This window comes from Stegodyphus dumicola, chromosome 2 (assembly GCF_044657685.1).
Source record: "Stegodyphus dumicola isolate Sdum_Otavi_A_Nest chromosome 2, ASM4465768v1".
Taxonomy (NCBI): Eukaryota; Metazoa; Arthropoda; class Arachnida; order Araneae; family Eresidae; genus Stegodyphus; species Stegodyphus dumicola.
In genome coordinates, this window is record NC_140769.1 from 253,402,157 (window position 1) to 253,424,380 (window position 22,224).

At 30.9% G+C, this 22,224-nt stretch overlaps 1 protein-coding gene across 1 annotated transcript in view; it reads left to right on the forward strand.

Annotated features, from left to right (window-relative positions):
- The window catches only part of LOC118198081 (kinase suppressor of Ras 2-like), an 87,438-nt gene that overhangs the window by 34,271 nt on the left and 30,943 nt on the right, over window positions 1-22,224 (forward strand). The window contains exons 8-12 of the mRNA XM_085812039.1: window positions 904-1,001; window positions 3,017-3,235; window positions 11,243-11,355; window positions 11,768-11,866; window positions 19,524-19,609. Coding sequence (XP_085668165.1) covers window positions 904-1,001; window positions 3,017-3,235; window positions 11,243-11,355; window positions 11,768-11,866; window positions 19,524-19,609 — 615 coding nt within the window. The remainder of the gene's footprint in view (window positions 1-903; window positions 1,002-3,016; window positions 3,236-11,242; window positions 11,356-11,767; window positions 11,867-19,523; window positions 19,610-22,224) is intronic.

Genomic DNA, 22,224 nt, shown 5'->3' on the forward strand with positions numbered 1-22,224 from the left:
TATAATAGTTCACTCGAAAATTCTGACCCTTCCCCCAAAGCAAAGAAAAAGAAGATAATTCTTTTTTATAAAAAGAGAATTCTGTAGGAATTGTATTCAGTATACAAAAACAAAATAATGCATTTATTAATTTCATACTTATTTTCAGATGCATTAAATCATACTGATATGCTTATTTTTGACCTTCAGCCATAACAAAATTTTGGCTTAAAAAATTTTCATTAATTTTATAAAACATTTCTAATTACTTTATAAATCCATTGGATTACTTGAAATGGGACTATATATGTATGCATGTATCTAAAAAATCACACGTTTTGGATAAATAAGTTTTAAATTCTGTGAGAACATAAAAAAAAAAAAAAAAAAAAAAAAAAATGAATTTTTGTACTATTAGAGGATGAATGATGTGGGAAGTGTTGAAAGCGTATTATTTATAAATGTTAGGGTTTAAATATGCTATAGTTGCTGTTTTATTATTATTTAATATTCACGTGTTGTAGGAATATATATATATTATTTAAAACATTATTTTATTTATTTTCTGAGATGATAATTAACTAACCTCTAACATATTTTACTAAAAAATTTAATTCTCAGTTTATTCTAAAAATTATTATTTGAGAATCATCAACATTTAAATTATTATAAAGTAAACCTTGAATTCATTGCATTTGAATCTATTTAATATAATTTGACATTATTTTTTGCTGTAAGATTAAATATCTGTACTTATATTTTTAATTTGCAAATGTATGTTATAAACTTTTAAGTGTTACTTTTGATTCTTATGCTATGCAAGTATCGGGTAAAAATAAAAAAGCTCTATCTTTAATTCTATCTTATCTTCTATTTTTTAAAAAAGAGTTTTTTTTTTTTTTTTTTTTTTTTTTTTTAAACTAGGTATCGAGCTCATAAACAGTGTGTTAGTAAAGTGCCTCCATCTTGTGGATTGCCCAATGAATTAGTTGATGTATTTGTTCAAACGATAAGGAATGATGGTATGTTCACAATATCATAAAATACTTTTTATAATTAATTCATTTAAATTCTAGTGTAGTTAAATCAAAACATTATGTCAAGATATAGTAGTATAGGTAAAATTCAAGATCTAGTAATATAATTTTAAATATAGTGTTTTCAAAGCACTAAGTAACAAAAATTTAAAAACCTTCAGGTTTTTTGCTTCTGATGAAGAGGGACCAATGTCCGATTGTTTTCGAATAGAGTTTTATCAAAAATCTATGCCAAACAAAGATTGCTGTTTTTGGGAGAAGAGAGGAAGCAGTTTTAAATTTCACATTATTATGTTTCTCTTCCATTTGATAACTCGCATTAATTTATATTGCATTCTAGAATCTGGTCAGTCCCTGGTAACAGAACCTCAAGCAAGCTAGCTGTGTTTTGTAGTAGTAATCATTTTCTTTTGGCTGCCCAAAAGAGAATAATTAGGGATCTAATGTAATGCCAAAATGCTAATTTTATCTTTTCACGAGAATAAATAAAAATTAATCAAAATCTATGTCCTCAAGGTCTTTGAATAAGATTTATATTTCGCTCTAAACTAATTAGTTCCATTTGTAGATTTCCTGATGCTTTATTCACGTTCATTTTTAGTGTTAATGAAAGTAATATAAACTCAGACTTCAAATAGTTGAAATCATTGCAACAAATTCATACTGAAATGTATTCATGATCCGCATAAAATTGCTCTGGGGGCCTGCAAGTTTGAAACCACTGGTATACTCCATAGGAGAAATAGCAAAGTTGCACTAGCTTATTGTAATATTTTTATTGATATAACTAGAAGAAATAGCTACATGCTACTCTTGACATGCTAGAGGTATAATTTCATTTATTAAAACAAATGATGTATTAAAATTATTTTACATAATTATACATTGAAAATTTCTCTTAAATGCAGAGTGAGAGAATTTTCTAAATCTATGTGATGCAAGGTGTCTATGCCTTCTTATGTCATAAAATATATAGTAAGACTTTGAAATGCTGCTGTGCATTCAGAAATTTTTCTCAGAGTATCTAATGCTCCTTTTGATTATTATTATTTTATTTATTTTTCTGTTTATTTATTTTTTTATGGTGCTTTTTCAGGAGATTCATGATTATTTTAGTTTCTTTGCAACGTATTTTATTTTTATAGTTTTTTTCTTTTTTTTTTCTTTGAAATTTGGATATCAATTTCAGTCATTCATTTAATAAATTATCAGTATAATTTTCTTTTTCCATTTATGTTATTAGATTAAAAGTTTCTACTTTTTAAAAGCAGTTAAAAAAATTTAGATATCTGTATTTTAGTTCCACTTTGCAATCAGATGTGAAGCGTTAAGCAAATTAAAAATTTTTGTTTATTATTTGATGCATATCCTTTTCCTTTATTCATTATTTTATAACTCTTGCTATAAATCAGTTAGAGAGTTTTAAAAGTCTTTATCATCCTTTTATCAAGAGATTGTATAAACACTCTCATACTGGGAAGTAATGCAATTGCAAAATTTTATGCTTGTGAGCTTCACTACTGGAGGAGTAATTCAAAATTTATTTATTTATTATTATTAGTTCCTTATTTCATTTAGGAAGCAAGCATGTAAATGTTCTACTAATTTAGCAAGGAGCATGATTAAGTTCCAAATGTATAAGCATTCCAAAAGCTAATTCTCAGTTGACTGATCATCTACATCCCCCCTACATGCTTGCTGTTTTACTTGCTATACATACCCCCTAAAATTTTATCCATAATTTCTTACAGTCAGTCAGGCAGCACTTTTATTGTGTGTTTGGATAAAGGACTGCTTTCTTGAAATAAAAGAATAATTTATTTCATTCAAAACAAAAACAAAAAAAAAAAAAAAAAAAAAAAAATTCAACTTAATTTTTTAATGTGGAAAAGTTAGCACCTAAAAGAAATTATTATTTTTCGTTCCTATTTTGATTCTTATGAATAGTTTTATCCTTTTAAGTAGCACTCACTATTTAAGGTATTTCTTTTCTGTTGTAGAAAATCGCTCTCCTATGGTCTCAAGAACTCATGTAGCAAGTCCAGCCAATATGGTCCGTCAGCAGCAGCAGCAGTTAATTAGCCTTTCTGCTTTTCCTGCTCATGATTCTTCATCGAATACATCCTCTTGTAACTCATCTACTCCGTCTTCTCCCGCATTGATCACTGCAGCACAGCAGTCATCACCACCAGCCCCTATGTATCAGTTCCAATTTCCAGGTGTATATTCATGTTGACTTGTTTTTTTCTTTCCCAGAATGTTTAAAATGGACATTTCTGTGATGTATATAATATACACATATATATATATCACAAATTATTTAAAAATAAAATTATCTCAAGTTAAGGTTAAGTTTTTGAGGTTTTTGTATTTCACATTTCTTGAATTGAATTTCACTTTTAGGTCTTTATGGAATTGGTTCTAAATTTCTTACATTTTGTCAATATATATATACCTCCCTTACCTGGCCTTTATTTTTGCAATCTTTGGTCATAGTCATATACTTCCAGTTAAAGAAATGTTTTGAATGCTTAAATGATTAAAATATTCATGTTTTGGCATTGTAAAATTTTTAAATTAATATTGGGCAAATAACAAAACTTAATTTTTAATGTGATCTTCCAGTTCCTATACTTACATTTGGGAAAGTTTTATACATGTTATGAGAAAATAAAAATACAAGAAATTTGACTCCCCATTGGACAAATATTGGCCAGGATATATAATTTCAAAATTTGCAGTTTTTTATGTCAGGAAAAATATTGTTTTGGAAATAATTGAAATGCTGTTACCTTAACTTTCTGAAGCCGGCTGGTACAGCAGTTGTACCAGGAGAATGACTTTCTCAGACACCGGCATTGGTACAACTGTCGTACCATCCATGCCCTCCCCATTTTAGAGAATCGCCTATCTGTAGATCTCTGGGTGGTCCATTGTCGCTGCTCAGAGTAGCCACTGGCTATGCATTATTTCCCTCTTCTTATCAGTTTGGCTACATTTTGGCAAAAACCGCAGGTTTCGTCTCACACCAATATACTTGAAAATCAAATAGAGGCCATCTCTTTCTCAATCTGTCTCATAATTTTAATGCTAATTTTTTTAGTACTGACTTTTGCTATGATTAAAACGTCAGCGATTTTGCACGCTTTTTAAACTTACCATATTTAATGTTTTTTAATCATAACAAATAAGAATAGATTAATATTTTAGATTTAATGCCCTTCTAGAAAATAGGTAAAACCGCTTTTATCGTTTACTTCCTTTTCATACTTATGAATAATAAGATTTTATTTTGACATTTTTTTGTGGAGTGCATAAAACCCTTAAGAACTGTTAACTCTTTCAAAGTGCTTCTATTATGTAGGCAATTTTGTCTGATTTATCAGGAGATAAATAAGAGACAATTGTATGCATAATAGTTTTTGTGATTTTTCATTCATTCAGTGATTGCTTTCAATGATTTTCAATGATTGTAAATTAAATAAAATCAATTTATCTTTAGACTTTCTTTTAGGATGAGATCTGCCAAAAAGTATTTAAATATCAGTAAAGCTCACGTTACTTCTAAATTGAATCAAAACATCAGTTACATTGTATAAAATTTCGGCCAGTTTTATTTGCTGAAATTCTTATTCTCCTCAAGAGATAAAGAGAATTCAGACAAGTTAATAAAAAAATATCTTTAAAAAAGTTTGTTGTTTTGTCTGTAATAAGGTGTATGTCAGCTTATTATTAAATGTATGAAAATTAGGATTGGATTACGGAAAAGCATGCGAACGCTATCTGCTTAAGGGGAGGGATGCTTTCGTGTAAACCTTTTTAAGAGAAAATTGCTCGCATTTACGTTCCTGGTGGGAAAACTCCACATGTAATCAACCCGTTCTTCGGGTTTGATTGGATTAATTTTGTTCGCTTAATGAATTACATCAAAGCACACAACAATTACCTGTATAAGGGGAGTTATGCCTTCGCGGAGGACTTTCTAAGAGAAGCTGGCTTGCATTTACGTAACACAAAAACCGTGAATCCAACTATTTAGCCGGGATTCAAACCCAAGCGAGCTACAAGTGTTCAGCCACCTTTACCGCTTAATATTACGATGGAATTATTGCATTTCAAAGTTATTTCTCATGAATTAATTTTGCTCCGTTCATGATTTTTGATATTTTCAAAGAGAAAATTCCACACTTTAAATAAAAAAATACACGAGAAGATACTTTATGCAAAATTTGGCTTAAATGGTTTTCTTAATTTTGCTTTGAAAATATTCCAGGGTAATCGTTTTCATTACTGGAAGAAATATGAAAAACAGATTTACTACGTTGCATCAACACCCAGTATTTCCTTATTCTTTTGAAAACGTGAAAGATTACTCTTTCTAAAATAAGAAAATATATTATGTGCAAATAGAATATTCGTTGAAAATGAAATAGACTTCAACCTTTGGATATAACGATGGTTTTAGACGAAATTTCTACCTATGAAAAGAAATTGATGTATAATTAATTCTTCATGAACATTTAAAACTGTTCTCAAAATTCTTTTGATGATTGCATGTATAGGTCATGGGTTTTTTTTCTCTGCTAACATAAACAAAAGCCGATTTTACAAAGAAAAATTCTCGTTAAAGATATACCTTCTTTGCCTGATAGTCCAATGTAATATTTGTTAAAGTTAAATGATTAAACACAACCAATGTATCTCGGATTTTGATTTTTATATTATAATAACAAAATTATCAAAAAAGCAGATTTAAATCTCTGTTATTGTTATCTAAAGCTTTATTATTGCTGTAAGTTCATCTCAAAATCTAATTGTATTGAATCTCATTCTAATCATCTAATGGCAATAAATATTATTATTATTTCATTAAATTAATCATTACCATTATTTTATTAATGAAAATATGTTATTAAAAATCGCATTCCAGCTTGCAGACTTACAAATCTAGTCCATATTTACTATATTTTGTTAAATTTTGTTCTCACTTTCTAATTTCTAATACGAGAATACGCGAATATAAATGAAGAGTAAAAACAAGATTGATTAGAAAACAAGATTGATTAAAATATTCACAAATTATTTACAAGATTGATTAGAAATAGTGAGTAAAATATAAACATTGCATACATTTTGTTCTAAATAAATTGTGCACTGGATATGCATCCAGTACTGTATATTTATTTATGCATTATTTTTTTAGAACTTCATTTAAATGAAAGCAATATAATCATCGAAAAAATTGCAAATCTAGCAACCCCTCTACTATGGGACGTAAGCGTCCGACAAACTTGTAAATTTTACTTCATCCATGGAGGGGGACTAACGATTTTTCTCATTAGGAAAATGTCAAAGAGGGGGCAAAACTGTTTTGGATCGCGCCGGTCTGAATGCTATATTATGAGAATTTCGGCCCGGTTTTAGAAGGTTAAACAGAATTATAAATAATGTGTTCATAATATTTCTCCTGTGCAAACATCATAATTTAATATGATTCCAGTTATCTTATGCTGCCAATATCTTCAATAAAAACAAAGTGGATGTATTTTGAAAATTGGAGCTATTATATTTAATTTTTGTCTTTAATTATTAAACAGGAAGGCGTTTTTAATAAAGCATAATTAATATTTGTAATAACCAAAGAAAATATCTTTCTAACATTCCACTTTCATCAAGTTTCATTGTGTAGATAACAAGAAAAAGGAGTTTTCATATAATGGCAAATGAAAAATAGAGTGGAGAACGTCAGGGGTGTTTGTGCTCCGGGGGAACCCCGGAATTCCGGGGATTTTGAACTTCGATACCCGGAAATTCCGGAGATCGTCGTTCAAAAGGAAGTAGGAATAATAATGAATTATTTATTTTGATCTGGGTAATTTTGTTTGCTTTGAAAGCAGAAAACTTTTCCTTTCTTTCTCCAAAGGCAGTGATAATGCGTGAAAAGGGGGAAAAAACTTCTTTTTTGCTCTTTCCTTATTGCGAGTTACTACTCATTCCCCTGGTTCTCGGACATTCTCTTCTGGATTCTTTTCGGCAAGTAGGCGCGGCAGAAAAAAAAAGGGAGAGACTTCGTTCGACCAGATGTGCGATCACGTGACCTCTGGGTTCAAAGGTCTTATCTCTCCTGGCGTAGCGGCAGTAAGTAGAGAAGGGGGATTTTTCGCCGTATTAGCTATTTGTCATTGATCGCTTCTCAACTTTTTTTTCTCCACTGTGTAAAATTTTTGTTTCATTTATTGATGCACGTGTAAATTTTTCGTTTCGTTTATTGAAATATTTTTTTATTTATATACGCAAGAGAATTTCACTATGAAATTTCTCAATATAAGTAGTGATATTATACAATTAGAAGAAGGTGTCCGGAATGCATTTAGGTGGAATTGAACGGAGAGATGGTAATGGGGATACTATCGGCACATGGTGCAAGAAAATAAATGTTGCTGGACAAGCATATTGAATTTTTTGTAACTCACTGCTGAAGTATGGTGGGGAAGGATTCAAGGCTTTCACAAATCATTCTAAAACTGTGACACACATAAAATATTCAAAGTGCATTAGACATTCAATGACTTTAAGTAATTATGCTAATTCAAAAAATACTGATGACTTACTGGAGACTGATGCTCGGCCATTGGATATAGTGACAAGAAAAGCACGCCAAGAGGTATTAATAACTTTGTTTATCGCCGAGAATTCTTTCTTTCAATGTAGCTCCCAATTTAATTGAACTCTGCAAACAGTTGAGCCGCGATCAGACGGCACTAAACTCGTTGGGAATGTCCAGGACTACTGCATGTTATAAGATGAAATATGGGCTCGTAAAAACTATTAAGGAAAATATCATTAAAACGTTAAAGGAGACTCCATTTTCTCTAAATTTGGATGAAAGTACTAGCAATGCTCAAGAAAGTATACTGGCAATATTGGTGCAGTTTTATGACAACAATCAAAATGAAGTTGTAGTTCATCATTTTGCATCTCTAAAGATGGAATCTTGCAATTCAGAAGCTGTCTTTAAAGCAGTTGTTAATACTATTGAAGATAATAATATTCCATGGGCAAACTTAATTAGTGTATTAATGGACTTGTGTAACATCATGCGTGGAAAAAAAAAGGGTGTTGAAACCAGACTACGATCAAACAAAGCACCCCACTTATTAGATATTGATGGTGACACATGTCACACAGCTAATAACTGTGCAAAAAAAAAAATTTGCTTCATGTTTTGATAGATACTTAGAAGATTTGTTTGATGACATCTATTTTGATATGAAAAGCTGCTGTAAAAGAGAAAATTTTTTCAAAATCTGTGAATCCCTTGCCATTAAAAAACTTAAGCCCTTGAAGAGACCAGACCATAGGTGGGTGTACATTTTATGTGTTTTAGAAAGAATCAAAGATCTGTGGGATGCTCTTATTGCATTTTATTTTCACTACTTGGATAAAACTGATAAAGGGGATTATTTTTCTTATGTTGAAACTGTATACAATAAAAGAAATATTTCTGCAGCTCAGAAAAAAATTGTTGAAGGGGTGGATTTTTGCTTGCATTCCCAACAACTCACAAAGGATGCTTTAGCTCGGAAAAAAAGAATACTAAATGGGTTATTTGTTATGCAAAATAAAACTTTATTGCATATGGCATTATATTCAGCAGTATTACCAGAGTTCAACACATATATTAAATTATTTGAAACAAAAAAAACCAATGCTTCATTTAATACATTCCAGTATTTATAAATTGATGGCAAAATTTTTCTCTTTTTTTATGAAGCCAGAAAATATAGAGTGCACATCTTATAATGATTTATTAAAGGTTGATGTCACAAATCCAGAATTCCATCTACCTAGCAAAGTAATATTTACTGGTGCAGAAGCTTCCACTCTCCTGAAGAAATTATCAAAAAATCATCCAATAGCAAAAGAATTCCAAATTTCTCTGATGAAAGCTTATACTAATACAGCACAGCATATGAAACAGAAATTACCCCTTAAAAATTCATATCTAATTAGTTTTACAGCATTAGATCCAGAGCTAAGAGGTAAAACCAGTACAATATTAGCTTTTGAAAAATTATCATCTTTTATGTCCCGTATTTGTAATGATAATGAAAAGTCAAAAGTAGAAGCTGAAATAAGGTTATACCAGAGTGATATTGATATCACCAAAGAAATGCTCTACACATCTGATGAAAGTGGAAATCAAGTCAAGTGTACAATTCATAAATATTGGTCTAAAGTTTTTAATTTAAAAGATGATTTCACAAATGATTTATAAGTATCCTACATTGGCTAAATTGGTCAAAGCCTGCCTTAGCTGCTTCCATGGCCCGTTAGTGGAAAGTGCATTCAACTTAATGGATACACTTGTCACTGACTATAGAACCTCTCTTAAGATTGATTCCCTGGATGCAGTGCAGACTATTAAATATGATTTAATGGCTTCTAAAGAAACCTCGTGAAAAATATGGCTCAAAAAATCCAATGACTGATCCAATTCACAAAGATCTCTTACTAAATATGAACAGAAGTTGGAAAACATATCAAGAGGACTTAAAAACATGTATTTCAGATGAGTCACCTATAAAAGTCTATGAAAAAAACCTTCTACATTAGCAGAAAAGCAAACTGCTTCTACCTCTGCATGTGCAGTTCTCGAGAAAATTTCTTCAACTGTAAATGAGGAAAATAAAAGTCAACCTTCCTGCAATTATGAAGTTCACCACAAAAGAAAGACAAGCCCACAAACATCAGAAAATAAAAAAAAGCAGCAGAAATTAGATTATTTTTTTTAAAGAATTAATTCAGGTAATTTAAAATATTTACATAAAATGTAGTAGTTTATATTTTTGAAAATTTATGGTTATTAATTTTGCAAAAAAAGTAATTCATTGAACTTTTATAATTAGGTCATTCAATACTTCATAATTGTAATTTTTCGTTTCTCCCCCCCCCTTCTCGAAACTCCAAAATGTCGGTAGTAAGTCCGTAAAAGTTTCAGGGGATTTTTTGGGGTCCCACAAACACCCCTGGAGAGTGTTAAGATCAATTTCACATAATATCAAAATATATTTTACACCCAATTTTTGAATATGAAATACCCTCTGTTTACCCATAGTGGCATCAGTCAGTAGAACTGCATCAAGACAAAGCAAGCACCCACACGTGAAAATCCACTGTTAATTTCCTGGAAAAAATGGAACAAGAAATGGATATCTAGGCCATACCCTTTATTTATATCCCTACAAAATCTCCTGATATATCACCCATGAATTTTTGGACTTTTAAAAAGCAGATTGTCCAAACATTAACATAAACCTTCCTTGTTTAAATACAGTGAAAATCGTCTAAAACCTGTAAGCAGCCTCTGTAGTATAAATGTGGGAAATTTTATTACAGTCCTTTCCTTAAGCATATAGCTAATAATATGTGCTACCCTAATCAGACCAGTCCAATTCAAGTCATACTTATGAAACTTCATTTAAGAAAAAATATTTTTTGCCAATCTGACCTATTCTATTCTAAGGGCACTATAACACATCTTTCTGTTTCAGATGAATAGCTGTTTCAAACAGTTTTACAACCTGTGTTATTATTGCAAGAAAGATACATGAATTTTTTCCTTCCTTCCGCAAAGAAATGTAGACTGCATTTTCACCCAGTTAGCTAACTATAGAACTTGAATGGAAGTTCTTTGTTGATCTATGTGTTCATAACAGAGAAGTTTACCATTTATATGGTAATCCCATAGTGATTTGTTTTTAGAGACACTTTTTCTGTTATTGTTAAACAGTGCTAAAATAATGAAAACATCCATTTAGCTGCTAAGTCACCCAAATAATTGCTATAATTATCATTCAGCTACTGATGGGCTGGGGTTATGTATATCACTTTGAGAAAAAAGAAGTAATCCTGTTAAAAGTTTTACAGTTATTGCAATTAACTAGCATAATGCAAACATAAGATAAAATGTATGGTATTCTGCTTATAAATTAATCTTTGATTTTTTATATAATAAAATTTTCATGATTTTGTATTAATTCGAAGTGTGCATATATATAACAAATTTTATGTTTAAAAAACATCAGTAAAATTTTGTGAAATGTTGAAAAAGATACTTTGTGCTTGTTAAATTTCTTAGTAGTCACTATGTCTCTGTTATACTTTCATTAATATATATTACATTTTGCTTTATAATGATATTTAAGTTTATGTATATGTTACAGATGTAGATAATACAAGTAAAGGAGTAACTTTGGAAACAAAACCATTGGTTGATAATGAACTAGTAGAAACTCAGAAATCTAATGACAGTGATAAAACATTTGGTTCTGGAAGTGTAAGCAGTTTTTATTGTTAATTATAATATTTAAAATGCACTTCTTATTTAATGATAAAATTGTAATTTTATCTATCAATGTTTAATCATTTACTAAAATTTAATGTAAGTACTAATATTTTTGTCAACATTAGATTCATCCTCAGCTTATTGCATATTTTTCATTTTTCATATGTTTATAATATGATATATTCTATATAAATTAGAACCATTACTTATAGTTATGAAGTTTAAACAGTATTTTATATCTGAATGATCTTTCAGTGTTAGTAAAACTGTGTGATTGAATAAAGTCCAAGAAATGTTTCTCAATTAAATCTCAACATTAAATGATCATTTAAATGTTTCTCAACATTTAAATGATTTTGTTTAATATCTGTCTCATATGTATTTTGTATAAATTTCTTTTTAGACGGATTCAGATAAAACATTAGCTGGTCGTGTAGATTCTCAGGATAGTCAGATATCTTGTGAAGATCCAAATGAAAGGTCTTGGCCGAGACAAAATAGCGTAAGAATTAAGTCATTTCTGTTTGTGCAGTGGAATTTTTTATGCATTTATAATTATTGTATGTAAATAGATTTTTTACTGCTATATGTATTGAAGTCTTGCATGTTCTATGTGTATTTTTAGTTGTATATTTTAACTTAAAGAAATTTAATACGGTGATAGTAAATTTGGAGGAAATTTTGTATGTTATTTCAGTAAAGTTACACCAGAAAAAAAGGGAGACACAGCAAACTCAAAATTACTGTTAGCAAAAGGTTCCAAAGCCAATCAATTAAAGCAGTACTCGTGCGAAGCAAGCCTAAAAAATTAAAGTATAATAGAACTGTTAAAGAAAACTCGTCACAGACCTCAAACACATACATAAGTTGTCAAGCAGTGTAGTCCATTTAAAAAAAGTCTGAAATCATTCAGATTTTATATTACAATTGAAGGAGCTTCTTTTTTTTTTTTTTTTTTTTTTTTTTTTCTTTTTTAAAAACGTTTTGTGTGTTACCTTCATTTATTAAATATCATGTTCTTTGCAATTAAACCACATAAAATTCAATCAACAGCAGTGTCAAATATGTTTGAAAACAGCATATCTTTCAAATTTCCGATAGACAGTGTCACAAATGTTGGAGATAAGTGTTTTTTCGTACAGTGTTGCCATTGCTCTCTTTGAAATAGTAGAGTTTATTTAAAAAAATTCATTAAAGTTTTGCAAAATATGAAGTAAATAATAAAACAATTTCAAAATTCCAAATTTGGGCTTCCATGTGCTCATATTCGGATGGAGGTTACATTATTCAAAATTTAATGGCTTTTTCCATGATTTTTTCACATTTCAAGAAACATGCATACATTCATACAGATTCTTCATTATTTAATTTCTTTATAATACAGGGAATAATATTTGGTGGCAACAATTTAAAAAGTGAAATGCCATTTATAGTGGGCTCATGCAAAATACCGTTTTGAGACTAATAGCCCTTCTAGGCTAAGCTTAACACTCCTTTGGGCTATTAAAAAAAAGCAAGGATGAAAGTCTACAGAAAAAATCTGACAGTCATGATTACTCGTACGACAAATCCTAACATATAAATCACACCCTGGTTATCTTTAGAGAAACATTAATCTAGAAACCTCACCAATGGAACCTGCTTCTTAAATTCTTAAAGGAAGAGGTGAATGCTTCTAGAGTTAAGGTAAAAGGCTGTATTGAAAATTATAAAATACTTAAAGTGAATGGAGATATAATTAAAAAATTGCTGAAGGAAAGAAACTTTTTCCAATTACTGTAAATTTAGCTTGTGAAAAACAAATATTTATGTTTTTGTCTTCGAACCTTAACAAAGCTTTTTCGTTTTTTGTATGCTTCATTTTTGCCAACATTCGATGTTTTCAGCACAATTCTACAGTGCAGAATTGCGTTAATTCTTGTTTTGCAATCAATGATTCGCGTTTTTATAATGACATTTTATCAAAATTTGTAAAACCAACCTTTGTTTTATATTCTAATTCTATATATCATGTGATTTATGGTAAAATTGAAAATCAGAAAGAAGGTTTGATACGGCCAAAAGTCGTTAATCCAGACTCGTCGGGACTTCGGCGATTCCGGATTATCGATTTTTCCGGATTATAGATCATCAGTTTCAATCTGGTAAGAAGGCATGCAGAAATTCTAAAATTAAAAATATGAAACCGTAATTTATGAAATAAAGAACAATTATGATCTAAAGGGTATCAAAATTTACAAAAAAAAAAAAAAAAAAAAAAAAGGCTTAATATTTATTTGTTTACTTTATTAAACATTTCTTTCAATGTAAGTTGTTTAAGTTGCTTCGTTTTATGTGATAATACTTTCTCTTTAATTCTATTAAACAGACATAATTTCTTGTTCAGTTACAAAGTTCCGCTGTTCAAGTCCCATAATTGCTGTGCCGAGAATACCGACTATCGAAATGTCAATCGAAATTTTTTCGTTTTCACTAACCTCTCTGTCACCTTCTTCATGTCTTTATCCATTTTTTGCAGCAATTCCATTTTTTGTTTGATGAACATCGAAACATACTTTTGTTCTGTAGATCCTTTGGGAACTCTAGCATCGGAAATTCTATTTGACATAATCGAAAGTTCAAGTTTACTTTTATAAAATTGCTCTTACAGTCTGCAAAAAATAATAAGTCGGATCCAATTCGAAGATTAAGGAACAACGCAATTATCAACATTAACTGAAATAGATAATTAGATAATTTTAGCTTATACCGTCCGTTATACATTAAACGCACACGCAAAAACGTATTCTGCGCTTGCGCACACGCATATGCGCAGTTGTAAAAATCTTACGCACACGCGTAAACGCCTATGCGCATGTGTCAACGCGGCGCATGCGCAGAAAGTTTTTACCTTTGAGGTCCGGATTATGGGTGTCCGAATTAACGACTTTTGACTGTATTAGGAGCTGCAACTGACATAGTGGAAGAATTTTCAGAGGAAGACAAGTTTCATTTAGAAGCTACTTTTGCCTACTTATGTGATTACATACTGCTTTAAATTCCCAGTCAACAATTTATTTTATGTGCTTGAGTTGCAGATGTTTCTGCTCTAGAAAGTGTACCTGATATAAGACATTTTTTTAATAGGTTTTCAGTTGCACTTAATTTTTTGAAATATGATGATACTGATGTTGCAACTGATAAACTGTAGTCACATTTTTGCAGTTTAGAATCAGAAAACTTTGATAAAGTTATAAAACTAGCTAAGATTGACACACGATAGAGCTTAATTGAAAAAACTAAAGGTGCTGATGGAGTTTGAAGGTATAATGAACTGTCTAGAATTTTATTGGTCATCCTGACGATTTCCTGTAGCATTATAAAAACTTTTATTAGCAAAAGCAGGTCTGTGTGGCAATTGCTATGAGCAAAACTGCAAAGTTTCTTTCTTAATGAAAGCAAAATCTGCCACTTTTCTTAGGAAAACTGATTAAAGTGTTATTCTATTAAAAGATACAAATAATAAAAAATGTTTGTTTACATGTAAGTATTGTTACGAATTTTGTACTTAAATAATTTTAGTAGAAAGTAAAGTTGTTGTATTTCTTTTGTAACATGAAAAATCTAAAGAGAAGCTATGCCGGAAAAGTAAGAATACCAGAGCAAGTGCATTTAACATTGAGTAAATGAATATCTGAGTAATATGGGGAGAAATCTACCAAGTCTCCAAATTTGGCGACATTTTGGTCCAGTCCCTGTATCACTGTAATATGTATTGAAATTGAATAAATGTAATTGACCACTGTATTAGCTGTAGCTGTAATTTGCATATTGCTTTCCTGTAATTTCGAGAAGCAGAAAGTACTAGAAACATCTCGGCGACCGCGAGAGCATCTGCTCTCAGTTGCTTAGTTATTGTTTTTGCAAGTTATTAGTTCCATGTAAACTGAGATATATCTGAGTTAGCTTTCTCTTTAGATGCACTTTGCATTGTGTTATGTTTAATGTTCTTAGTAGTTTGAAGTGTAAATAACTACTGATTGTACTGATGATACTGTGAACACTTATACAAATATTTCTATGAAAAAATTCCAGAGCTCTGAAGTATTTCTTTAGATAAAAATAAAATTTATTAATTTATAATCGGACCTGTGTGCATTCAATCTATTATGTATGCACACAACAGTATTTTTGCCCTGTTTTCATTTAAGAAAATGTAATTAAACTCTCAGCTATTAATTAGATACTATTTAAAGATCATTTATTATTTAAAATATTTTTCTTTCTATATATTTTTAACATTTTAAAAAAAAATTATCATTGAGAAAATTCTCTGAATTTCTATAAAAAGTCTCCTATTTTTGAGTATAAAATGCTGTTAAGTATGCTAAGAAAATCAACAATGAAGGCATCTTGAACTTCAAATTCTATCCCACAGAGTTCGGAACATTTTGCAAAAGCTGTGCCTTCAATACAAATTGCAATTATTACAGCATTTGACTGAGGTTCTTTAAGTCGGACTTTGTAGGAACTGGAATATATGTATATGAAATCTCACTTACTGTGCATATAGGGAAGATTTGTAAGTTCCTGCAATAAACTTTTTAGATCTTAATAAAAAAAGTGTGTAATATTTTGCTTTGCATTTAAAAAAAAAAAAAAAAATATTGAAACTGTATATTTCGTGTTCTGGGTACCATGAAGAACTAGTGCAGCAAAATGTACCCTGTCCATCATTCATCTTAACCATGAGCACAAATATGCATGTGTAAATCCAATCGCTGACATTTTAGAAGAAGCTTTATGGATAATTTTTGCATATCCTAACCCTTTTTGCTTTAGCCATCAAAATTGCGTATATTTCTCCTTTTCGTGTTCCTTGACAAGGAATTTCAATGCTTTTTTCTGTTTGGCCATTATATATCAAACCGCATTGACATAAAATGCTAAAATTTGAGAACTGAAATTGGAGAATGGGATTTTTAAGAACTGAAAAATGAATATAGGCAAGAAATGGCTTGAAAATTGAACTTACGCAATTGTATAATTGGTAGAAAGATTAAATAGTTGTGGGTAAATAATACTAAAATTTACTAATATTTGTCTGATATTTAATGTTTCTATCAATTACAAAATTGATAGCAAGATTAAATAGTTTTAGTAAATATTACTAAAATTTAATAATATTTGCTAAAGCATGGTTAGAGGTTTTTGTGTACTTGTACACATCAGCTAAACAGGCTGTCGGCTAAGCGTCACAAGCCCGAGCAAATTGTGCTGATATTTCATTATTATTATATGGAGAAATTATGGAAAATCATGATGCTTCCCATTCTGTTACTCCTTAAAACTACATGTAATATTAGTACATTTTCTCGCATACGCAACGTAATTCGGACTTGGAGACTTTCAAATTTCTGAAAAGTTTTATGGAATAAGGAGTGGTGTGTTTTTTTTTTTTTTTTTTTTTTTAGTATTTAACTGTAAATTACTCTAGACATTTGTAGCACAATATTGGACACGGAAAAGCACAGCATACAATGAAAATATTGCTGATTTTTTTATATCAAGTTCTAGCACAATAGGAGTCATAAAAAGAACAAATACCCTAAGATAATTGAGAAAAAAAAAAAACTTACATGCAAAAATGAAGAAAATTAGTAGTTCTTGGTAGAAAAATATCATGTGATGGTAGATTGTCTCTCACACACATTCCGTCATCGTGCAGCTTCATCACATAGGAAACAAAATATCCATACCAAATGCACCTTGCTTCTCTATGTAACAGAGCATTCCTTCAGTCCTTTGCTGTGGGTCATCATTTTAGTTTTTCCGTTGTCTTCAAACTCTTCGTTTTCTGATTCATCTTCTTTTTTATACGTATTGTATTTCACCAGTGCAATTTTGTCTGCATGCCCTAAAATTTCACAACATTCATCGTGTCTCATCCATTCTTCAACATCACACCATCAGTAACTTCTTCTCAACTTGGAATTTTTTTAAATAAATCAACTATTTCACAATTTTGTCTCTTCTCTGCTTTTGTGAATTCATTTCCTAAATGGTCTAGCAACTTTCTCCAGGAACGAACGAGGCTTATCTGCTCAATTTCACTCCAGGAATGAGTTATCTATCCAACATATCTATTTCTTGAGGTCCTTCATGGCTAGCACAAAAGATGAAAGAAGTTATCATCTGTATTTTTTTCTTCAGTGCCTCCAAAATGCCCTGGTCCATTGACTGACACACTGAAGTTATGTTAGGAGGAAGAAGCATGGCTGTTATATCTTCAGCTTATAACTGTTCTGCATCAGGATGAGATGAGGCATTGTCTAAAATGAGAATTGCCTTTCTTCGTAGATTTTTTTATTGTAAAAACTTTCCATCAATGAAACGAACTGCTGATGAAACTAATCATTAAATATTGCTCCATTCATCCATGCGTTTGACTGATTCAGGTATCAAGCAGGAAGATCATAGCTGGTTTTGGTCTCATCAGAGTCTTTTTTACATTATTCAATGCCCTGCGATTTTTAATTATTATTTGCCTATAAGTGCTAATTTGAGCATTGCTGCATGCCAAAACTGACTCTCTTCTTGCTTCTTTTGTACCCAGATGCCGATTTTTCTTCCCTGCATGCAACCGTTTTCGAAGGTAGTATTGAAAAATTCAGACCAATCTCATCATAATTATAAATTTGATTTCCAGCTAAACTCTCCTTTTCAATTAGTTTGTAAAAATTATCCTTGAAGATCGCAGCATTTTTCAAGTTAGCAGATAGCTTTTCCCCCACGAACGTTGAACTGCTTGATGCCATACCGCTTTTTCCATCTGTGTAGCCAGCCATCACTAGCAGTAAATCCAGGCTCTCCTTGATGAAATATCACAAAATTTTTAGACTTTCTCATGTAAAATTGGCCCTGAAATAGGTGTCCCTGTTCCGTTTCTATCTGAACCACAAATAAAGCAACTTCCTCACTTTTTCAAATCTCTCACCTTTCATACTTTTCCTTCCTTTAACCTATCCGTACAAGCTCTTTTCACACGCCAAGACGCGATTTCGAACCTCTTCTGTTTCCACCCTATCAAAGTAGTTCGTTCAACACCTAAACCCATGGTAATTGTGTTTACACTTTACCTTTGTCCAGTCTCTTTAAAGCATCTAGTTTCATTTCTACTGTCATGATAGTTTTTCTTTTCGAACAACATTTTCTCTTCACAGAATATCAAAAGTTCCCAAAAATATGATGACACTTATATGCCTGGATGTTAATTGAGGAACGATACCCACAATGAACTGGTGTGAATTTAATTTGCAATAAGATGCAATCAGAAAACTTCAGGCAAGTCTCCTAACGTTTTGCAACAATAGAAAGGAACGTAAGCCAGCGGCCAGCCTACCTTTCTTCATATCCTCAAAAGAAGCAAACAGAATATCTCAATTTATTCAACAATAAAAGTCTATAAAATCTATGCTATAAAATCTTGGAGCATAATATTGCAGATATAAAGACTTTGCTATATATATATATATATATATAATTAGTTGTCTAAAAGTATTTTAGACATTGAGTGATTGCCTATATCAGCAAAGTTTCTTTTTTAAACTTAGTTGAAACAGCATGCTGCACTGAGTACCACTTTCCTAGAAAATATGGTTACCAATTTTTGTATAATATATATACTTCAGTATCTACATTTGTTAAAAACTTGTGGATCTAGATCTTTTAAAAAAAAAAAAAAAAAAAACAGAGTGAATGAATTTTATTGTATTGCCCTTGTTTCCTATTTTTGCTACATAAGAATTCCTAAGGTATCAGTGCTCAATTTTCACTGATTATCTTATCTTACGAGCCTGTTTTTCCCATTCCCTTTCATTTTATAACATTCAATGAACTCCTTGTTTATTGCATGGCTTTATAAATTCTAAATAATAATTAAATTGCAAACATATTTTTCTATTCATGTTATTTTCCCTCAAGTCTATTTTTTTCGATGCTTAAATGTGATGAAAGGTACTTGGCGTTTTTATCTATAAAAAGTGCTACAGTGAATAGTTCTGGAACTTCAATTTATACCTGCTTTATTAGAAGTTTGGCCAAAGCAAGTACGTGTTTTGCTTATAATATTAATATATGTTAAATCAGTCTAATACAATTATTTCCTTTTTTTTCTCTAGCTGTCACTAAGAGAGTGGGATATACCATATGATGAGCTTGATATTAATGAAGAAGTTGGCACTGGGCGATTTGGAACAGTTTATAAGTAATTTTGATTGTCCTTTGTTTTAAATAAATAAACAGCTATGCAACAGAAATTAATATGTATAATATCAACTAACTTTTTTTTAATTATTATTCCACAGTGTAAGCGATCTTGTATTCTAGTCCTTTTCAAAAAGAAAGATCTGTTAAAATGAGTTCGATTCTGTAACAGTATTTAAATTGTATATATGCAGAGCAGGAGAGATGTAACTGCTTAGGTTGAAAAATTCACTTCAACATAAGCAGTGATTAGTAAAAATGATTAAAAAGAAATGTTATTGAATCAAATGAATGCAGTTATCCAAAAATATTTACTTATGAAAGAAAGAGAGGGAATGTGATTTTGCAATATATGCATGAAGTTTATTTTTGGGATGTACTGCTTTTATGTTTATAGTTTTCTTAATGTTTATTTAGTATTTAGGTGCTAAAAATATTTATTGGTTTTTTTTTTTTTTTTTTTTTTTTTTTTTTTTTTTTTTGTGATGGAATTCTTTTTAGATGTTTGCTGTTTTATTGAGAAATGGAAAAAACTATACATTTATTATTTACCGACATTATTTTCACACATTCATGTAAAATATTATGCAGTTTTATTATTATTATTTCAATGTAAATAACAAACCATACAAAACAAATGTTTAAAAATTCCATGTAAGGAAAAAAAAAATTCGTATATAAAGGATAAGGCTGACTATTTATTTAAGTCCAAATTTGAATTTATTTTTGACTTAAAACAATTTATAATTTTCAAATTATGAAAATATGCATTCATAAGACAATTTTTCTTTTTCAGTTACTTTTGGCTTAAAGATAATCAGCCAGTAAATCATAAGCATTAATCTTCAGAATCATACTTGTAGTAAATAATAAAATTTAAACTGTGTTTGGCATAACTTCAACATTCAATGTTTTAGTGCGTTTTATGGAGATTTCCGGTTATGTTTTTACCACCAATCCTCAAATTCCATATCACAGATTATGTTCTTACTGCATTAATATAAATATTAACAAGACATAGTACATAATAAAAATTAAGCTTTATTTCGGAACTTCGCGCACACTGCCCGACAGCCTGCCTGTTTTCGCTCTGCTCGCTACTCGTAAGAAATTTCTCCTCTATGGTTGCCACACTTATCGGAGGGCGCAAGGCGCGCTCCTTATCGCCATCACCACAGAGTTTCCCCCCAGTTCCTTTAATGGCTATTCAAAGGAACGACATAGGTTATGAAATTATCTCAGAGTATCCGAACTGTCGGGTATTTTTACATGATTACAAAATTAGAATATAAAATTAGAAAAGATCAAAATGAAATTCAATATATAACAAGGTATTGACACATATAATAAACATGAAATAACAAGAAATATGTTAAGATATGAATTTAAAAAAAATGTTTTAAATTGTTATGTAAGAAGCAAGTTTCTTAGGGAAGTGAACATGTCTTCCCGATCTGGTGACAGTTTGTGTCTTAGAGAGTTCGTTTGCAGATTTATTCTGCTGAACTGTCTTTAAGTCTTTATTTGTTTTCGGTTCAGGCAAATTAGAGTCCGAAAGCAAATAGGCTGGTTTCACACGGTCTATAGACACAGTAGATTTCAGACCGTTAACATCAATTGTGAAAGTTTTGTCCGTTCTAGAAAGGACTTTACGCGGACCTGTATATGGTTGGCACAGAGGTGGCTTTACTCGATCGACACGTAAGTATACATGCGTACACGACTTTAAGGTAGCACTTACGTAACATTTTTCTTGGCAATGTGCAGATGTTGCTATTGGATTCAATTGTTGCATTCTATGCCGGAGATTCGTGATAAATTGTGTGTCATACGAAGATATCTTAGATGACGTTATCATATCACTAGGCAGCTTGAGAGTTGTGCCGTACACCAGTTCAGCACAAGATGACTGTAGATCTTCCTTTACGGCTGTCCGAATACCAAGCATAACAACTGGTAGTGTTTCAGTCCAGTTATTGGTCTCGTGAGCCTTGAGAGAAGATTTTAAATGTCGATGAAATCGTTCAACAATGCCGTTGGACATTGGATGATAGGCTGTTGTTGTGATTCTGTTCGTACCCAAAATGCGCATGAATTCTGCAAAAAGTGCGGATCTCATTTGAGAACCTTGGTCTGTTGTTATGATCGATGGGCAGCCAAAACGAGATATCCAGCAGTGGAAGATGGCTCTGCAAATGGTTTCCGTTTTCATATCCGGGATGGGAATGGCTTCAGGCCATCTGGAGAATCTATCTATTAGAGTCAAAAGGTACACGTTGCCTTCTGATGGAGGTAACGGTCCGACGATATCCATATGGATTTCTGAAAAACGTGCATCAGGAAGAGAGAATGTGCCCAGTGGTGCTTTAGTATGCCTAGTAATTTTCGATTTTTGGCAAGATTCACAGGATTTCACCCAATTTTTGATATGACGTTTCATATAGGGCCATACATAACGAAAACAAATAAGCTTCATAGTAGCTGCAATTCCTGGATGTGACAGATTATGCAGATGATTAAAGATGAGTCTGCGAAAGGAATTCGGAACAAATGGACGAGGAATGTCCGTTGATATGTCACAAAGAATATTACCATCAGAATATTGGCACGGTTTAA